The sequence below is a fragment of the Lutra lutra genome, chromosome 15 (assembly GCF_902655055.1).
Source record: "Lutra lutra chromosome 15, mLutLut1.2, whole genome shotgun sequence".
Taxonomy (NCBI): domain Eukaryota; kingdom Metazoa; phylum Chordata; class Mammalia; order Carnivora; family Mustelidae; genus Lutra; species Lutra lutra.
Window position 1 is genome coordinate 42,087,125 of NC_062292.1, and position 16,148 is coordinate 42,103,272.

General features: G+C 43.6%; 1 protein-coding gene across 3 annotated transcripts in view; it reads right to left on the minus strand.

Moving 5' to 3' along the window:
- Positions 1–1,296: 1,296 nt before the first annotated feature.
- The window catches only part of KDM5B (lysine demethylase 5B), an 84,994-nt gene continuing 70,142 nt past the window's right edge, over positions 1,297–16,148 (minus strand). Inside the window, exons 21-28 of one of the 3 annotated variants that reach the window (XM_047704576.1) lie at positions 13,794–13,973; positions 12,987–13,145; positions 8,062–8,547; positions 6,084–6,195; positions 4,835–4,989; positions 4,329–4,409; positions 2,803–3,123; positions 1,297–2,271 (exon numbers count right to left, since the gene is read on the minus strand). In XM_047704576.1, the coding sequence (XP_047560532.1) occupies positions 2,134–2,271; positions 2,803–3,123; positions 4,329–4,409; positions 4,835–4,989; positions 6,084–6,195; positions 8,062–8,547; positions 12,987–13,145; positions 13,794–13,973 (1,632 nt within the window). In that variant the 3' untranslated portion in view covers positions 1,297–2,133. The other 2 variants (XM_047704579.1, XM_047704578.1) reach the window with 2 other exon arrangements.

A 16,148-nucleotide genomic window follows, 5' to 3' on the forward strand; every position in this document is an offset into this window, starting at 1 on the left:
CTAACACCCCGTAAACAAGTTTTTAGATAATACCACTCTGCAGTCGAGATCTGGGTTCTTAACAGTGGGCAGGTGACCGCGCTCTCCAACTTCAGTATCATCGTATGTGAAAACATCAGAGGCTCTCTCCTGGGAGGGGGGGGGTAAATACACACATTCTTGCCCTTCCCCCCGACTCAGAGGGGCAGAGAAGCTACCTCACTGGGAACGCTGTAGTCAGGGACTGTGGACAACCCACACGTGAGAAGAAAAACGAGGAGGGGGCACAGGAGGTACATACCAGATGGGCAAAAGCTCTCTAAAGGCAAAGGCTTTATTTTAACCGCAGTGTATCCTTTTAGCTTATATTCGCAATGGAATTGGGACAGCTGGCATCCTGTCCCAGTGTCAGGGGTTCTAAGAATTCGGATACTTAAAAAAGGCCAAAGCACAATTATTCCAGATTGTCCCCTGGAGACTCTTCTTCTCTTTTGGCCCCAGAACCCTCAACAGATGAGGACAGACATCACAACTGTGGGAAAACTGCAGACAACTGCAAGTCATTCTTAAAGAGATTTAATTATTTGAATTGCATCATTTCAATCTCTGCTACATCACAAATTGCTGTTTTTGTTTTCTTTCATTCAAGACCCACTAGTTCTACCCATCTCCTGGTTTACGGCTATAGAATGGGGGGTGGTGGTGGTGGATAACTATGACCAACAGAAGATGAAAACCCAAGCAAGGGTCTGTTCTGTTCAGCAGAAGGCCTTCTTCACTGCAGAACAGAGCCTTTTAAAAAAGAGAGGAGGAAAAAGACTGTGGACTATGGACAACCAGTAACAACAGCTAGAGTCAGAGACAGGGAAGGACGTGTCGGAGGCAGAGCCTGCATGTTGACAAGCTGTCCCTTGACCCACACTTTCCCAGCCCTCCGCAAGGACCATCTTCCTTAGATTTCCTTTTGACATCTTAACCCTAAACCAGGTTTTCCTGTCAATTCCAATATAATGAAGACATCATTCTCACGAGGAGGACTGGAATGCTTTGCCACCATTCTGAAAAGCTTACTGAAAAGCATCATGGCTTTAAAGACAAGTTCTGTTCCTTGAAGACTAGGTGGGGTTCTTGATTAGTAGAGACGGGAGGCATATGGCCCACCAAGCAGAATAAGGTACAGAAGAACCGTCCACCGCTGCTGTAGCCTAGTTGGGCAGAGGCCAAAGCAAGCAACCCCCCTCTTGCTCTTCCAGGCCCACAACGTACAGGGGCGTATGAAACTGTAGTCTAATGGCTCTAAATAACCAGCATTTAGTGTTAAATTAGGACCAAGGATTTATTCCACAATATAAACTGCAACATTTGATACAAGCTACCAAAAAAATAGTAGGAGAGGAAGGAAGGGGCAGGGGAAAAGCCAAAATACAGCTGTGGCAATTACTTACAGAGCAGTCTCTTTTCTACATCACTAGTTCATCAGTGACACTAGAAACTAGACATTTGTGTTCTGTACATCAACCAAATGCTAAAGCACCAACACACTGTTTGGAAGTTTGTTTTGTTTTGTTTTAATTCCAGCCACTGAAACCAACATAGAAGTTATTGCTTTGATAAATAAATCTAGTCTACCAGGAAAAAGAAAAGTGGATAAAGAAACAAACAAAAACCCCAAAAGTGAAAAACTTAAGTTCCCCAATATGGTAACAGAGTAAACAAGAGAGAAATTCCTCAAATGAGGATTTACTGGAATCTCTGGAGCCCTTCTGGGCACTGGAACTGAGTTGGACTCTTAAGCCGGTAAATCCCAGACAGAGGTAAGACTTTAATGCTGTACATGAAAAGGTGAAAGCTCCAATGCCTTCCAAATTGCTGGAAACCCCTGCAAAAAAACCAGTCAGCATTTCACACCTCAACAACCACAAACAGCTCTTAAGGAAAAAAATACAAAAAGTGTCAAAAAATTTTTTAGTTGTTTTTTCTTTTTTTCAAAGAGTTCTGGAAAAATGATCCCGTAAGGAATAGAAATAGCACCGTTTACAGGCTGGTCTGAATACCAGTCCTGTAGCTTTGCTGAGAAATTGAAGAAATCTTCTTGGTTGGAGTCCTGAATTACATTAAGTGGTTGGGGGTGGGGGGTGTTTGTGTTTGTGTTTTTTATTTTCGGCTTGGTGCGTCCTTCACAGTACAGCGCACACAGATGTAGTCTTCTTTCTCTGCCATCTCTGGAGAAACACCAACACAGACCTGGTGAAACCACTGATTGCAGCTGCCATCACACTGGACCCAGTCCACCTGGTTACAAAGAGCAGGGAGACGGGGTTTTCAGAGGAAAAAATGTGATTCGAAATTGGGCAGGCCAGCCTCAAGATATTCAGGCCGTTTGCCACCAACGGCCACCGTCCCACCACTGGGACCTCCGGCACAACAGCTATGCCACATGAGTGTAGCTGGCCCACCAGCCAAAGCAACCAAGTCAAAGCCATTCTTCAAGTCGTGACTGCTTTGGGGTTAAGACAGCGCCGCCCTGTGATAAGTAAGCAAAAGGGCATTACATCAGCATCCCTCCCACCTTCTTAGCGCCGGGAGGTGAAAGCTGGAAGAGCAGGAAAAGGAAAAAGGGAAGAATAAGAGTTTCTTCAAGAGAAGGGAGAAGACCCAGGAACGATGTAAGAGCAGAGATATCAGTGGGGGAGGGCTGAGCAATCCATTCAGATCAGCTCAAAGCAGATAAGCAGGAGAGAAAGACCCAGCGAGATGAGGTGTAGCTTACAGGGTTTCTGAGTTAAGGGAAAGCACGTCCTCTATGGCCCAAACCTCACTGACCTCATCTCCTTCTGGCTGCAGGCAGCTCACAGCTGGGCAGATGGCATCTTCATCCTCAGAGTCCTCCTGTTCGGAATAGGATGTATCTGAGGGCAGGGAATGAGTTTCGGCAGAACGGACTAACTCATAGCTACGCTCTCTCTCTAACTTGAAACTGTTCATGTCCTTGGAGTGGCTCAGTTTGATTTTCTTCTTTTTGGGGGTCCGCATTTTTTTAACTCGATCCCATCGGTCACTGGAGAGGCCTTCTCTTTCCAGGCGTCTCTTCAGTTTTCTCTCAAGACTGTTGATTCCGTCTCGCTTCCCGCGGCAGCACTCATTCTAGGTGGAAGATAGGCAAATTGGATTTTAGCCGTCCGTCTGCCTGTTACTCAAACTAGTGAATTATTAGCTGTATGAGAAACCGGATGATCTCTCATCAACATTAAAAAAAAAGCCTGCAACCCGGGGCACCTCGCTGGTTCAGTCGGGGAAGAGCACTCAACTTTATCTGGGGGTGAGTTCGAGCCTCACATCAGGTGTAGAGAAGACTTACTGAAGAAAAAAACAAAACAAAACAAAACAAAAAAAACCAAACCAAAAAAACCCAAACCCGCATCCTAACACCCCTGCTACCACGTCCTCTCACGTACTACAGGACAACCTGTTTGGGTTTAGCTAACTTAACTGCTAGTGCTATCAAAAGAAAGAGTAGGAAAAGGAAATGTTAAAGACATGATTAGCTTTCAAATTAGCAGCAGAAGATGGGGAGATGCCTACATTCTTCTCTTCACCAACTACAGGAGTAAAAGACTACCATGTAGTTCCTACCTAGGTGTATATGCTTATCCTCTTACCTATGGACTTCTAAGGAACTGTGCTGATACGTTCCTTAAGGACATACATCCCGACCCCTTAAAGAAATAAAGTGCCTTAAATGAACGTCATCAATAATGGTGCTACACTACTATTTGGTATCATAATGAAAAATAAAATTCTAGGGGCACCTGGGTGGCTCAGTTGGTGGAGCGTCTGACTTTTGTTTTAGGCTCAGGTCATGATCTCAGAGTCGTGAGATCGAGCTCCACGTCAGGCTCCATGCTCAGTGGGGAGTCTGCTCTCCCTCTCCCTCTACGTTCTCTTCTCTCAAATAAATAAATAAATCTTTTTAAAATTTAAAAATATAAAAAAAAATAAAATTCTAAATGATAGTTGATAATGAGATTCTTCTCTTCACCCTGACTACATTCTCATCAGGAGGTTTTTTGTTTTTGTTTTTTTTAAAGATTTTATTTATTTATTTGACAAACAGATCACAAGTAGACAGGGAGGCAGGCAGAGAGAGAGAGGGAAGCAGGCTCCCTGCTGAGCAGAGAGCCCGATGCGGGGCTTGATTCCAGGACCCTGAGATCATGACCTGAGCCGAAGGCAGCGGCTTAACCCACTGAGCCACCCAGGCGCCCTCATCAGGAGTTCTGAATGTTATAGGTCAGCTCGCTCACTAACATAAGAGTAGCAGCATCTTTAAGCTAAGACGTAGGACATACATGGTATCTATCCCCTTCAAGTAAGTCAGCACTCAAAACAGGCCCCCTCAGTCTGATGACCCAGTCCTTGCACCAGCTGTCCTGTTAGGGTTAGAGCAGTTAAAACATTTGTTAAACATTAACTCCAAGATATTCTTTAAGTTTTGAAAGCTTTATACCAAAAGCCTTCCCAGCTATAATTTTATTTTCATCTCTACAGTCTTTCTCTTACAGGAAAAAAATTCTACTTCTAGCTATTATCATATGGAGATGATGAAAAGCACCATGCTAAAAGGAAAAAAAAAAAAAAAATTCACAGTCACTTAAAAAACAGCACCAAACTCCAGGATGTGAGGCCAGAGTGATGCCTACCGCCCTTCTGCTTATCACAGCCTTAGGAAAGGAGGCTGTGAGGTAGAAGTCTGCATCCTTTGCTGGATGGAAAACAGAATCCCATTCACTGAACGAATTCGACGGGATGCCCCCCACGCCAGGCTGTATTCCCCGGCTGCCCGGCGGACACGCACCTTCTCACTGCTGGGTCTAGCTGGTGAGCTTCGATCAGTCTGCGGAGCAGGGGCTGGCTTTGCAAGTAAAGTCTGGTAAAGTTCCTGAATTTCAGGAAGGGATACCTGGAGCAACTGGGCTTCCATCAACAGTTCATTCACTTCTGGACTAACACCTGTCAAAGAACACACCAAAGCGTAATGACGACAAATGGAGGGTGTTCCACATGGACGCGGACATGCAAGCAAAGCAGGACTAGCCCTCAAACCACTGCCACTCTCTCCTTGGGAAATTATATTCAGTTGCAGTCAGGTTCACATAATGTGTTTAAAGCCATAATATAGTAAGAGCCCAAACAAGATTTTCTCAGGCTTCTGATTACTGGGGAAGTACTAATTCTACACGGAATCCCATCTTCACTTTCAATTACAGCTAACATGGAAGAGGCCGTACATCTGCCTGGATAGCTTCTGCCTTCAACAGAAAGCAGGGAACAGGGGCAAGACGTGGGCAGTCTGGGTGAACTGAGTAGCTCCAACCCCATTATTAAACAAATACTACTAGGGCCTGACTAAGGGTCAGAACTCCCGTTGTGGCTCCAGGCAGAACTCCTGGGACAGCCATGTACACACAAGCACAGCGGACCCCTGAACAACGGAGTCAGGGGGGCTGCGTGCCTGCACAGCTGAAAATCCGTTATTACTTTCAACTCCCCAAAACTTCATGCTAACAGCCTACTGTTCACTGGAAGCCTTACCAATAAAGCTGATTGACACATTTTGTATATTTATGTATTATATACTATTTCCAGAATAAAGTAAGCTGAGGAGAAAAGACTTCAGAAAATCAGAAGGAAGAGAAAATATACATTTGCAGTCATGTATTTATTGAGAAAAATCTGTGTTTAAGTGGACCTGTGCTGTTCAAGAGTCAACATAGAAAAAAAAGGAGGTAGGGTTCAAGTATAGACTATGTGTAAGATCCCAGCAGAACCCGTGACGTGGCATCTGACTGAAATGACTGGTATTTAAATGTCAGCTGGCACGGGATTAACCCTTTCGTCCCTGAAAGCAGTGTGTTAAAGCCTTTCTCTGTTTGTTTTGCATTTATAACCTTAAAGCATGATCATTCTCCTACCTTGCAAATACACAGTAACCCATATCCGAATCTGAAGATAAAGTCTTTTTATGGACCTGAACAACAAAACCTACTGCAAGATTACTTGTTCTAGCCCAGCCCTCCCCGCTCCTCCTCATCAGAAATACAAACCATGGAGGGGGATGCAACTTCGGCCAGTGGAGAAGGGAGAGTGTACGTATGAGGCTTTGTTGTCCCAGTCATCAGGCAAGGAGAAGGATGTTGTGCCAGTAGGCTGAGACACCTAATGGAAGGAAAACATTTTATAGAAAGGCTTTTTCACCATTTGCGACGACGTGGATGGAACTAGAGGGCATCATGCTTAGCGAAATAAGTCAATCGGAGAAAGACAACTATCATATGATCTCCCTGATATGAGGGAGAGGAGATGCAACATGGGGAGTTAAGGGGGTAGGAGAAGAGTAAATGAAACAAGATGGGATCGGGAGGGAGACAAACCATAAGTGACTCTTAATCTCACAAAACAAACTGAGGGTTGATGGGGGGAGGGGGGTTGGGAGGGGGATGGGGTTATGGACATTGGGGAGGGTATGTGCTATGGTGAGTGCTGTGAAGTGTGTAAACCTGGCGATTCACAGACCTGTACCCCTGGGGATAAAAATATATTATATGTTTATAAAAAATAAAATTAATTAAAAAAAAAAAAAGAAAGGCTTTTTCAGGATTAAAAATTCTCCTACTAGTCCAGGGAATGTAGTCTGGGTTATCAAGCAGGTAAACAGGAAAGAAGGATTTCAATTCCCAACTGAAAGAAGTCTCTATTTTAGATCAAGCTAAATCAACTCATATCCAACAAGCCTTTAGTCTTCCTGGTTTTACCTGGACTGATTCCAGAGAGATCAAGACCACCATTGGGAGATAAGGCATTTTCTTTGCATGAGGACAGATCATACAGCCTTGTATTCCCTATGTAATTCTCCTAACGAAGGCTGTAACACAATGAACACAGACATGTGCCCCTTTGAGCAAACCGAGCGAGGAACTGCCAGATCTCATGCATGTCCACCTTCTTCCCTTCCTCAGTGTTTATTAAAAAGTGCTAGGAGAAACACTCCTTTGACTGTGAACTAGTAAATAAGTTAAACGAGTTATGTCCTCTCCTTTTATCAATAGAAGTAAACTTCTAGCCTATCTTACGTAAAGAGCAGACATGTTTCCCCTGTAGGCTACCCAAATGACCACAACTCACCCTATGCAACAAGAATTTAATTCATCATTTGCTAAGTGCCAGGCACTGCCTGTATTTCACAAGCCTGGAAAGAAATGTAGAAGAAAACAAGGAAACATATATGATAGAAATCAATTTTTTTATCTTTTATCTTTGGTCGGCTGAACAATTTAACTCATAATTCACTGTCTGTGTTAGTATAGCACAAGCAAGCTATGAGATCTCGGCTAGAAAAATCTGTATGAGATCTGAAAATCAGGTCAAACTCCTAAGACAAATGAATACGGCCCTCCTGACTCTACTTTTCTGCGATTTCACATTCTTTTCCTGCAGCCACCTTCTATGGAAGAAGACAAAACACTCTGCCCACCCCAGTGATGGTCAGGAGAATCTGGCTTTTATAGCAGAAAGATCACGGCTGGTATGAAAGCCACTGCCTTTCCTCAGAAGCAACACAGTACTCAGACACTTCAAAACCTACTCCTTCCTCAAGGGGCAGTAAGAGACACAAGGCAGAAAGCACCTTCCCCTCTAGTCAGTGACTTACACGAGAGGAAGCAGGGGGGGAAAAACCAGTCAAGCAAAAATTCCAAAAATTCAAGTACGTTAAGTATATATCCCACAGAATGGGAAAACGTAGATAGCTACGTTATCTATGAAAAGGTGAAAACTGCTCTCCAGAAGTAGACTGCCTGAGAAACATCTTCCCAGTGCCGGGAGCAGAGGAAACGAAAACAACACGGCAGGGACACAGAGCCCTCGAAGTGGAGAGCTGCACAGTCAGCACTGGTACCAAGCACTGGTACCAGCACTGGTATCAAGCCATTGCCAGGAGCAGCAGCCGTCCCAGAGCAAAGGTATTAGGGAAAGGGACAGAGCTGGGCAGATCCCAGGAACTGGCAGAGACAAGTCCAGACTCACCTTATTTGTCTCGGCCACCTGTCCCGCTGAGGCCTGCCATCTGCTATACCACAGTCCCGAGCCCACTCGATCCTGCACAGACTTGAGGTTCCCTGATGAGAGCAGCTGCTGGGCTCTGTGCTGCCAGTTCACCGTTCTTTCGATCATGTATCGAAGTGCATCTCCCTCAGGAAGGCGAACGCGGATACGCTGCAGGGAGGCCAGCAGGGGCAGAATTTTCTCTAATGGAGGCTTCTCTGACCTCCGACAATGGGGACAAAGCCAGATTCGGAGGCCTTGTGAAATACTGGGTACCGCCACACAGCTTGTGTGGAAAGCATCCCTGCAGAGTTCACACTGGATCATGGGGGCAGCTGGGGCCTTCTGACACAGGCAGACTCTCAGCTCCACATCTTGGACAGGTGACAGCAGCTTCCCTTCATTGGCTAGCCTGAGAGACTGCAAGGCTTCCATTTCCCTTAGGCGAGCTTCCCCAAGTGTTGCCATCTAAAAAGGACCAATCAAGGACAACGTCAGAGAGAATGTAGCCCTCTCCTAAACCCCAGGTCCCAGAGAAGATGATCTACGTTCGAATCCTGGCTCCATCTCACTGAGCTGAGTGGCCCTGGGCAGCACATTCCACTGCAGCTCAATATTCACATGTATTAAATGGGGTTCACAGCGGAGCCCACCTCCCAGGCCTGCAGGGATGACTGCGGGGCAGCCGCTGTGCCTGGCACACAGTGAACAATGAGAGCAATGACTGAGCACACGCTACTAAAGTCTAACTTCCTTGCACATTTACTTCTCTTAAAAGAAGCAGGCTTCTCACACATCTGCATGCTCTAATTCCCGGGGTTCTCCATGTTTTCAGAGTCCCATTAGCTCCTGTCCTTCTAGAGAGGCACTTTGGGTAGAAAAGGCTCTAGAGCAGCTACTGCGCGGCTGGTAGTTTATGCCTCCTACAATCGCTAAGGCCTTCGTGTGTGCTGAACACAACCATTGCAGATAATGAACCTGATACCTCATGAAAGAATTAAATAGAGAGCACTTTATCAGACTTCACTTATACACGTGTACACACGCACATGTCCATGCTAGAAAATAAGCTCACTGGGGCACAGACAAAAGCAAGTTGCTTTTGTGCAGAGTGTGGCAGGTATATTCAAATTGGAAAATCTTTCCTCCCTATTAATACACGAGCCATGTCCCAGAACAGTGGGGAGCTCAGTTAACCTGTATAAGTGGCTTGAAAATAACTCATAAACAGAAGCCACTTCACATAAAAACCTGAGGTGACACTGAACATATTCCTGAACAGTATTTACAAGATGTCCATAATTAGAACCTTTATATGAACGGACTAATGAACTATATAAGCTGTCCAATACATAAACTAGGTCTAGGCATTACAGATTTATCCATTATGCACCATGAAGTAAAAGCTATTTAAATGTGATAAACTAAAATCACTGGCTACATTAAGAGTTAGCTACTACCACCTTGAACTTAATACCCAGTTTCCCCGATAAAAGGCTGGACCACCATGGTCCTCCAACAGCACTTCATTGATACAGAAATATAGATAAATGGAGGAGAAAGTGTAGACTTTTAAAACGGAGCTCTTCCCTCTAGAAACAGAAGCTACAGGCTGTGGGAACCATTCCTTTCCCCAATTCTATTTGCAAATCCTTAAAATGTTAACCTGTTACAGTTAAAACCATTCCCAGTTATCACACCCACCCACCATCAGACCCATTATGATTCACCAGATGAGGTGCCCTGAGTCATAAGGCCAAAATGAACTCTCCATTATCTTTTTGGAACGGGAAAAAAAAAAGTATGAATGAGTAGGAAGAAACAAAAAGATCTAGAAGTAAATTAGGTAACAAATCTTTGGCATATTTTTAAAAAATCCACTGTTTCTGTAGACAAAAACAATGTACAGGCAATATATACATGGGTTATGTGATAAGATGCCTTCCTAGAACTCACAAATGGAGAGCCGACAGCTTGTCTTTCAGAGTTCTACTATGAAGTCAAAAAGTAATGTCTGAGTTCTTAAGCCATGGCTTCATACACTAGATGGGGAGAGACTAGACTCTGAAAGATACAGCATGCAAAGTTCAAGAAAATGGATTTACAAAAATAGACCACAGAAGTTAACAGTGGAAAGCAGCACCTTAAAAAAACCAGAATGAGGGGTGCCTGGGTGGCTCAGTGGGTTAAGCGGCTGCCTTTGGCTCAGGTTTGATCTCAGGGTCCTGGGATTGAGCCCTGCCCTGGGCTCTCTGCTCAGCGGGGAGCCTATGCCCCGCCCCCTTCTCTTCCTGCCTCTCTGCCTACTTGTGATCTGTCAAATAAATAAATAAAATCTTAAAAAACAAACAAACACAGAATGATGCTCAAGCAGCAGAATGTGATTAGAATCTGACCAATATACAAATATGTGCTAAGGAAATCTGTGTCAAAATACATAAATCAAGGCAATCCCATGTCAATCACCAGAAGTCAGACAGCTACAAAGGAATGGACTGGGAAGAAGCTGGAAGAGCGGAGAACACTTTGTGCCACTTAAAGCACCCAGATGGGACTACATCCAACTAAAAGCTTCTGTATAGCAAAGAAAACCAACAGAATTAAAAGCTGACCTATAGAACAGAAGAAAATATTGGCAAAGCACATACTGATAAGGCGTTAACAAAATACATAAAGAACACATACAACTTAATAGTAGAAAACAAACATAGGCAGAGGATAGGAATATTTTTCTAAAGAAGACAAAGAGGACACAAGTACATGAAAAGGTGGTCAACCATGAAACTGCAAATCAGAACCACAATGCAAGATCAATTCACACCTAGCAGAATGGCTATTATAAAAAATGCCAAGAAGTAACACATGTTGGTGAGGATGTGCAAAAAGGGAACCCTGATGCACTGTTGGTAGGAACATAAATCAGTGCAGCCATCCTGGAAAACAGTATGGAGGCTCCTCAAAAAATGAAAAATAGAACTACCAAATGATCCAGCAATTCCACTTATGGGTATTTATCTGAAGAAAAGAAAAAAACTAACTTAAAAGTTAGTTTTAACTAACCTGCACCCCCCATGTTCACTTCAACATTATTTCCAGTAGCCAAGACATGGAAGCAACTTAAGTGTCCACCAGTGGATAAATGGATAAAGATGTGGTGTACGGAGATGCCTGGGTGGCTCGGTGGGTTAAGCCTCTGCCTTTGGATCAGGTCATGATCCCAGGGTCCTGGGATCGAGCCCCACATCGGGCTCTCTGCTCAGCAGGGAGACTGCTTCCCCCTCTCTCTCTGCCTGCCACTCTGCCTGCTTGTGATCTCTGTCTGTCAAATAAATAATTAAAATCTTAAAAAAAAATGTGGTGTATGTATATACAATGGACTATTATTCAGCCATTAAAAAAAAAAAAAGGAAATCTTGCCACTTGCACTAATACAGATGGAATGTAACTGCGTTAGGTTAAGTGAAATAAGTCAAAGACAAACTCTGTATGAATTGAGGGGAAAAAAAAAACACCCAAAAAACAAAAAACAAAAAACCAAACCCACGGATATAGAGAACAAATTGGTGGCTGCCAGAGGCCAGGGGTAGGGAGTGGGCTAACTGGGTAAAGGCAGTCTAAAGGTACAAATTTCTTGTTATAAAAGAAGTTCTGAGGATATAAGGTACAGCATGTTGACTACAGATAATATTGTACTATACTGTATACTTGGATGTTGCTAAGAGAGTAGATCTTTTTTTTTTTAAAGATTTTTAAATCTTTAAGATGTAAATTTATTTTTTATTTTTAAATTTTTAAATCTTTAAGAGTGCACAAGTAGGCAGAGTGCCAGGGAGAGAAAGACGCAGAAGCAGGCTCCCCACTGAGCAGTGAGCCAGCTGCGGGGCTCGACCCCAAGACCCTGGGATCATGACCTGAGCTGAAGGCAGCACTTAACCAACTGAGCCCCCAGGCACCCCAAGAGAATAGATCTTTAAAGTTCTTCTTTTTTTTTTTTTTTTTAAAGATTTTATTTATTTATTTGACAGAGAGAGATCACAAGTAGGCAGAGAGGCAGGCAGAGAGAGAGGAAGGGAAGCAGGCTCCCTGCTGAGCAGAGAGCCCGATGCGGGGCTCGATCCCAGGACCCTGAGATCATGACCTGAGCCGAAGGCAGGGGCTTAACCCACTGAGCCACCCAGGTGCCCCAGATCTTTAAAGTTCTTATCATTAAAAAAGAAAAAGTCCATAACTATGTATACCTGAAACTAACAATGTTATATGTCAATTACAGCTCTATAGAAGAAAAAACAAAAAACAAAAAAACAAAGCATCCAAATCACCTATCTTCTTTTGTCCTAATACTATGGCTCACTAAACATGAGCTAGACTCTGCTTCAGCTCCTTATGATGATATCATCTTTGAATCAACAGCGCTTACTAAATGCAGCCAGACACAAAGGTATCCAATACACTTTTCTTTTTTAAGCATGTGTGTTTGTGTATTTATTTATTTTTACTTAGTAAGCTCTACACCCAACATGGGGCTTGAACTCACATTCACATTTGACAATTTTCAGAAAGTCTTTCTGGTAAAACGGAGTTTTTTTTTTTTTTTTTTTAATTTATTTGTCAGAGAGAGAGGGAGAGAGAGCGAGCACAAGCGGACAGAATGGCAGGCAGAGGCAGAGGGAGAAGCAGGCTCCCCGCCAAGCAAGGAGCCCGATGTGGGACTCGATCCCAGGACGCTGGGATCATGACCTGAGCCGAAGGCAGCTGCTTAACCAACTGAGCCACCCAGGCGTCCCAAAACGGAGTATTTTTAAGGTTATCCTTTTACATGCCTTACCAATATCCCTGTGAACAAGAAAGGGTTAGAAATCCTCCTCCCTAGGCAACAGAGAAAGAAGAAGAAAAAGCCCACTACGTACAGCTGAAGCAGTCTCCTTGCTTTCACTTAAAGCTCTCTCCAGGTCACTCAGACTCTCTAGTTTGGTGCTTTTCTTCTTTCCACTTGGTGAGGGCTCCTTGAACTTTCTCTGCTTCCTCTTCAATCCCCAAAGGCCAATGTCACATCGAGGACACAGGACCTAACGTGGGGCAAAGCACAACAGTAAGATGGTTTCAGATTAAGCCTTAGGAATAAGCCCCACAATAAAGCCTAAGCAGTGGTTAGGATGGAAACTTCTTATCTAACGTTTCCTCTATCACATGCCATCCTAAAGTCAGAAAACTCTCCTCTACCAAGGGAGGGCCGAGGAGGGAGGGAATGAATTTCCCAAAAATGACTGACTTTGATTATAGATCAGATGAAACAGTAGTTAAGTTCAACATGATATTTACCAATTCTAGTAATAATGTACCATCAGTATCAGCTACAAAAAATACAACAAGTGCAACTCCAGCAGTTCATGAGCGGTGGATGAGACCATTTACCAGGCTTATTAAATGCAAATGGTGCAGCATGGACAAGGTTAGAAGTCCAATTTCAACCCAGATTGAAGAACTTCAATGAGAAAAATGTTCTTCTTTAGACACTGAATGCTATCCCTAAGTATATCCAGATGACATTTAAATGTTATTTCACTGGAAGTTTAGAAGAATCTCCCTGGCTCTACTGAAAAAATAACTCCCAGTATGTAGACCAGTCAGTGATGCCACCTTTGTAAGGGAAGGGACTGCACGTTCTATAAGCTACGAGATCGAAGGTCTCGTAGGTGGGCTGGTTGCAAACTTACCTCTAAGAGAGAATATGGAGAATTCTCAGTCAAGAATGTATTAGCAGCACATTCTTTCCAAGCCTGAACCTCAGCTACTAGTAATTCCAGTCTTGGTAAAGAATTCAGATGTACCGGGATAGATCGGCCTCTGGTAACAAGTTCTATGAGTGTGTCTAATACTGGCACACGTCCTCCAACCTAATGAGTCAAGAAAAATTGTAGCAACTTAGGAAAAAGAATACTTCTCTGCAAAGTGGGAAAAGCACAATTCAGAGTAGACCTACTCCATGATTTCAACATGTTAATTTCATGGAGATGGACAAAATTTGCCAGCTGACCAGTGGCAGTGGGGGTGTGGGTGACATGTATTCCTTCACTTAATACTTTAAAAGAACCTAGTTTATACTAGTCGCCAAGGATACAACTATGAACGTGACATACACTGTAACCTGTTGATTTTTTAAAAAATTTATTTATTTATTTGACAGGCAGAGAGTACAAGTAGGCACAGCAGTAGGCAGAGGGAGAAGCAGACTCCCCGCTGAGCAGGGAGTCTGATGCGGGGCTCGATCCCAGGACCCTGGGATCATGACCTGAGCCGAAGGCAGTTGCTTAACAGACTGAGCAACCCAGGCACCCCTCTTATTGAGTTTTTTAATTTAAGATTTTATTTATTTATTTGACAGACAGAGATCACAAGCAGGCAGAGAGGCAGGCAGAGGGAGAGAGGAGGAAGCAGGCTCCCCACTGAGCAGAGAGCCCAATGCGGGGCTCAATCCCAGGACCCTGGGATCATGGCCAGAGCCGAAGGCAGAAACTTTAACCCACTGAGCCACCCAGGCGCCCCTCTTGTTGACTTTTAATGCCCTTCTAAATTCAACTGTCATCTTGATCCCTACAGACAGTCTGAAAAAAATTCAAGAGAAATGCAGATTTGCAATAACTCAAAAGGTTTTCACACAGACTTATGTTGATAAAAGCAACAGTATTTTACTCCAATCCACCAATGATGAAGCAGCTCAGTATAAATTATTCAGAAAACTAAAAGAAGGCAAAAAGTCCCATGGTTCTCAAATGTTCATATGCATTAAGAATCAACTGGAAGCTTGTTTAAGTAAGTTTCCTGGGCCCCATCTGCAGATATTCTGGTTCAGGTCACCAGCGAAGAGCCCATGAATTTGTATTTCTTTCTTTTTTTGTTTTTGAATTTGAATTTCTTCATATGTTTCCAGATGATGCTGATGCTCTAGAGATACTGAGACCACATTTAAGATTTTATTTATTAATCTGAGTGAGTGAGCATGAGCAGGGAGAGGGGCAGAGTGAGAGGGTCAGAGAGAAGCAGATTCCCCACTGAGCAGGAAACCCGATGTGGGGCTCTATCCTAGGATCATGGGATCATGATCTGAGCCAAAGGTAGATGCTTAACTGACTGAGCCATCCAGGCGCCCCTTGGGACCACCTTGAGAGTGAGAGACCCAAACAGGAGAAGAATAAAAACATGAGGTTGGGGGTAGGAGCACTGGTGTGCTTGTTCTAATACAGTGGTAAATTCTAGCCTCACTAAGTAGTCATCCAAATATGTCTCCTGACGTGATGCAATACAAAGTATACAGTATCATCTGATTATTCTAAGTAAAAAATATTTAACTTCAACCCATCAACTCTTTGAAACTAATTTCCAGTTTAGAGGAAATACCAAAGCCAGAACACACCATAAAGAAATAAGGAGACAAATCCAGAAGGCAGAACCCACCACGGGGTGACTATTCTAGACAATGACATGAAAGAAAGAAGGCTCAAGAAGAAAACACCATGAGACTCAAAGCAACTTAAAACCATATGTCAGTTAGGTGCAACATGTGGTGGCAGACGAGATAAACAACCAGAAGGGACATTTTCTGGGAAACTGGGGAAAACTGAACATAGACTAGGAACTTGCTGTTTCATTGCTTTTGATATTTATTCTTACAGGCTGGAACTGTAAGGGCATAAATGTTCTGTTAGACACTTAAAAGAGGTGACTCACAAATTACATGCTGTCTTTAGTATTTATTTATTTATTTATTTAAAGATTTTATTTATTTATTTGACAGAGAGAGATCACAAGCAGGCAGAGAGGCAGGCAGAGAGAGAGGAGGAAGCAGGGTCCCTGCTGAGCAGAAAGCCCGATGCGGGGCTTGAACCCAGGACCTGGGATCATGACCTGAGCCGAAGGCAGCGGCTTAACCCACTGAGCCACCCAGGCGCCCCTGTCTTTAGTATTTATTTATTTATTTATTTTAAGATTTTATTTATTTATTTGTCAGAGAGAGAGAGAGGGAGAGAGAGCAAGCACAGGCAGACAGAATGGCAGGCAGAGGCAGAGGGAGA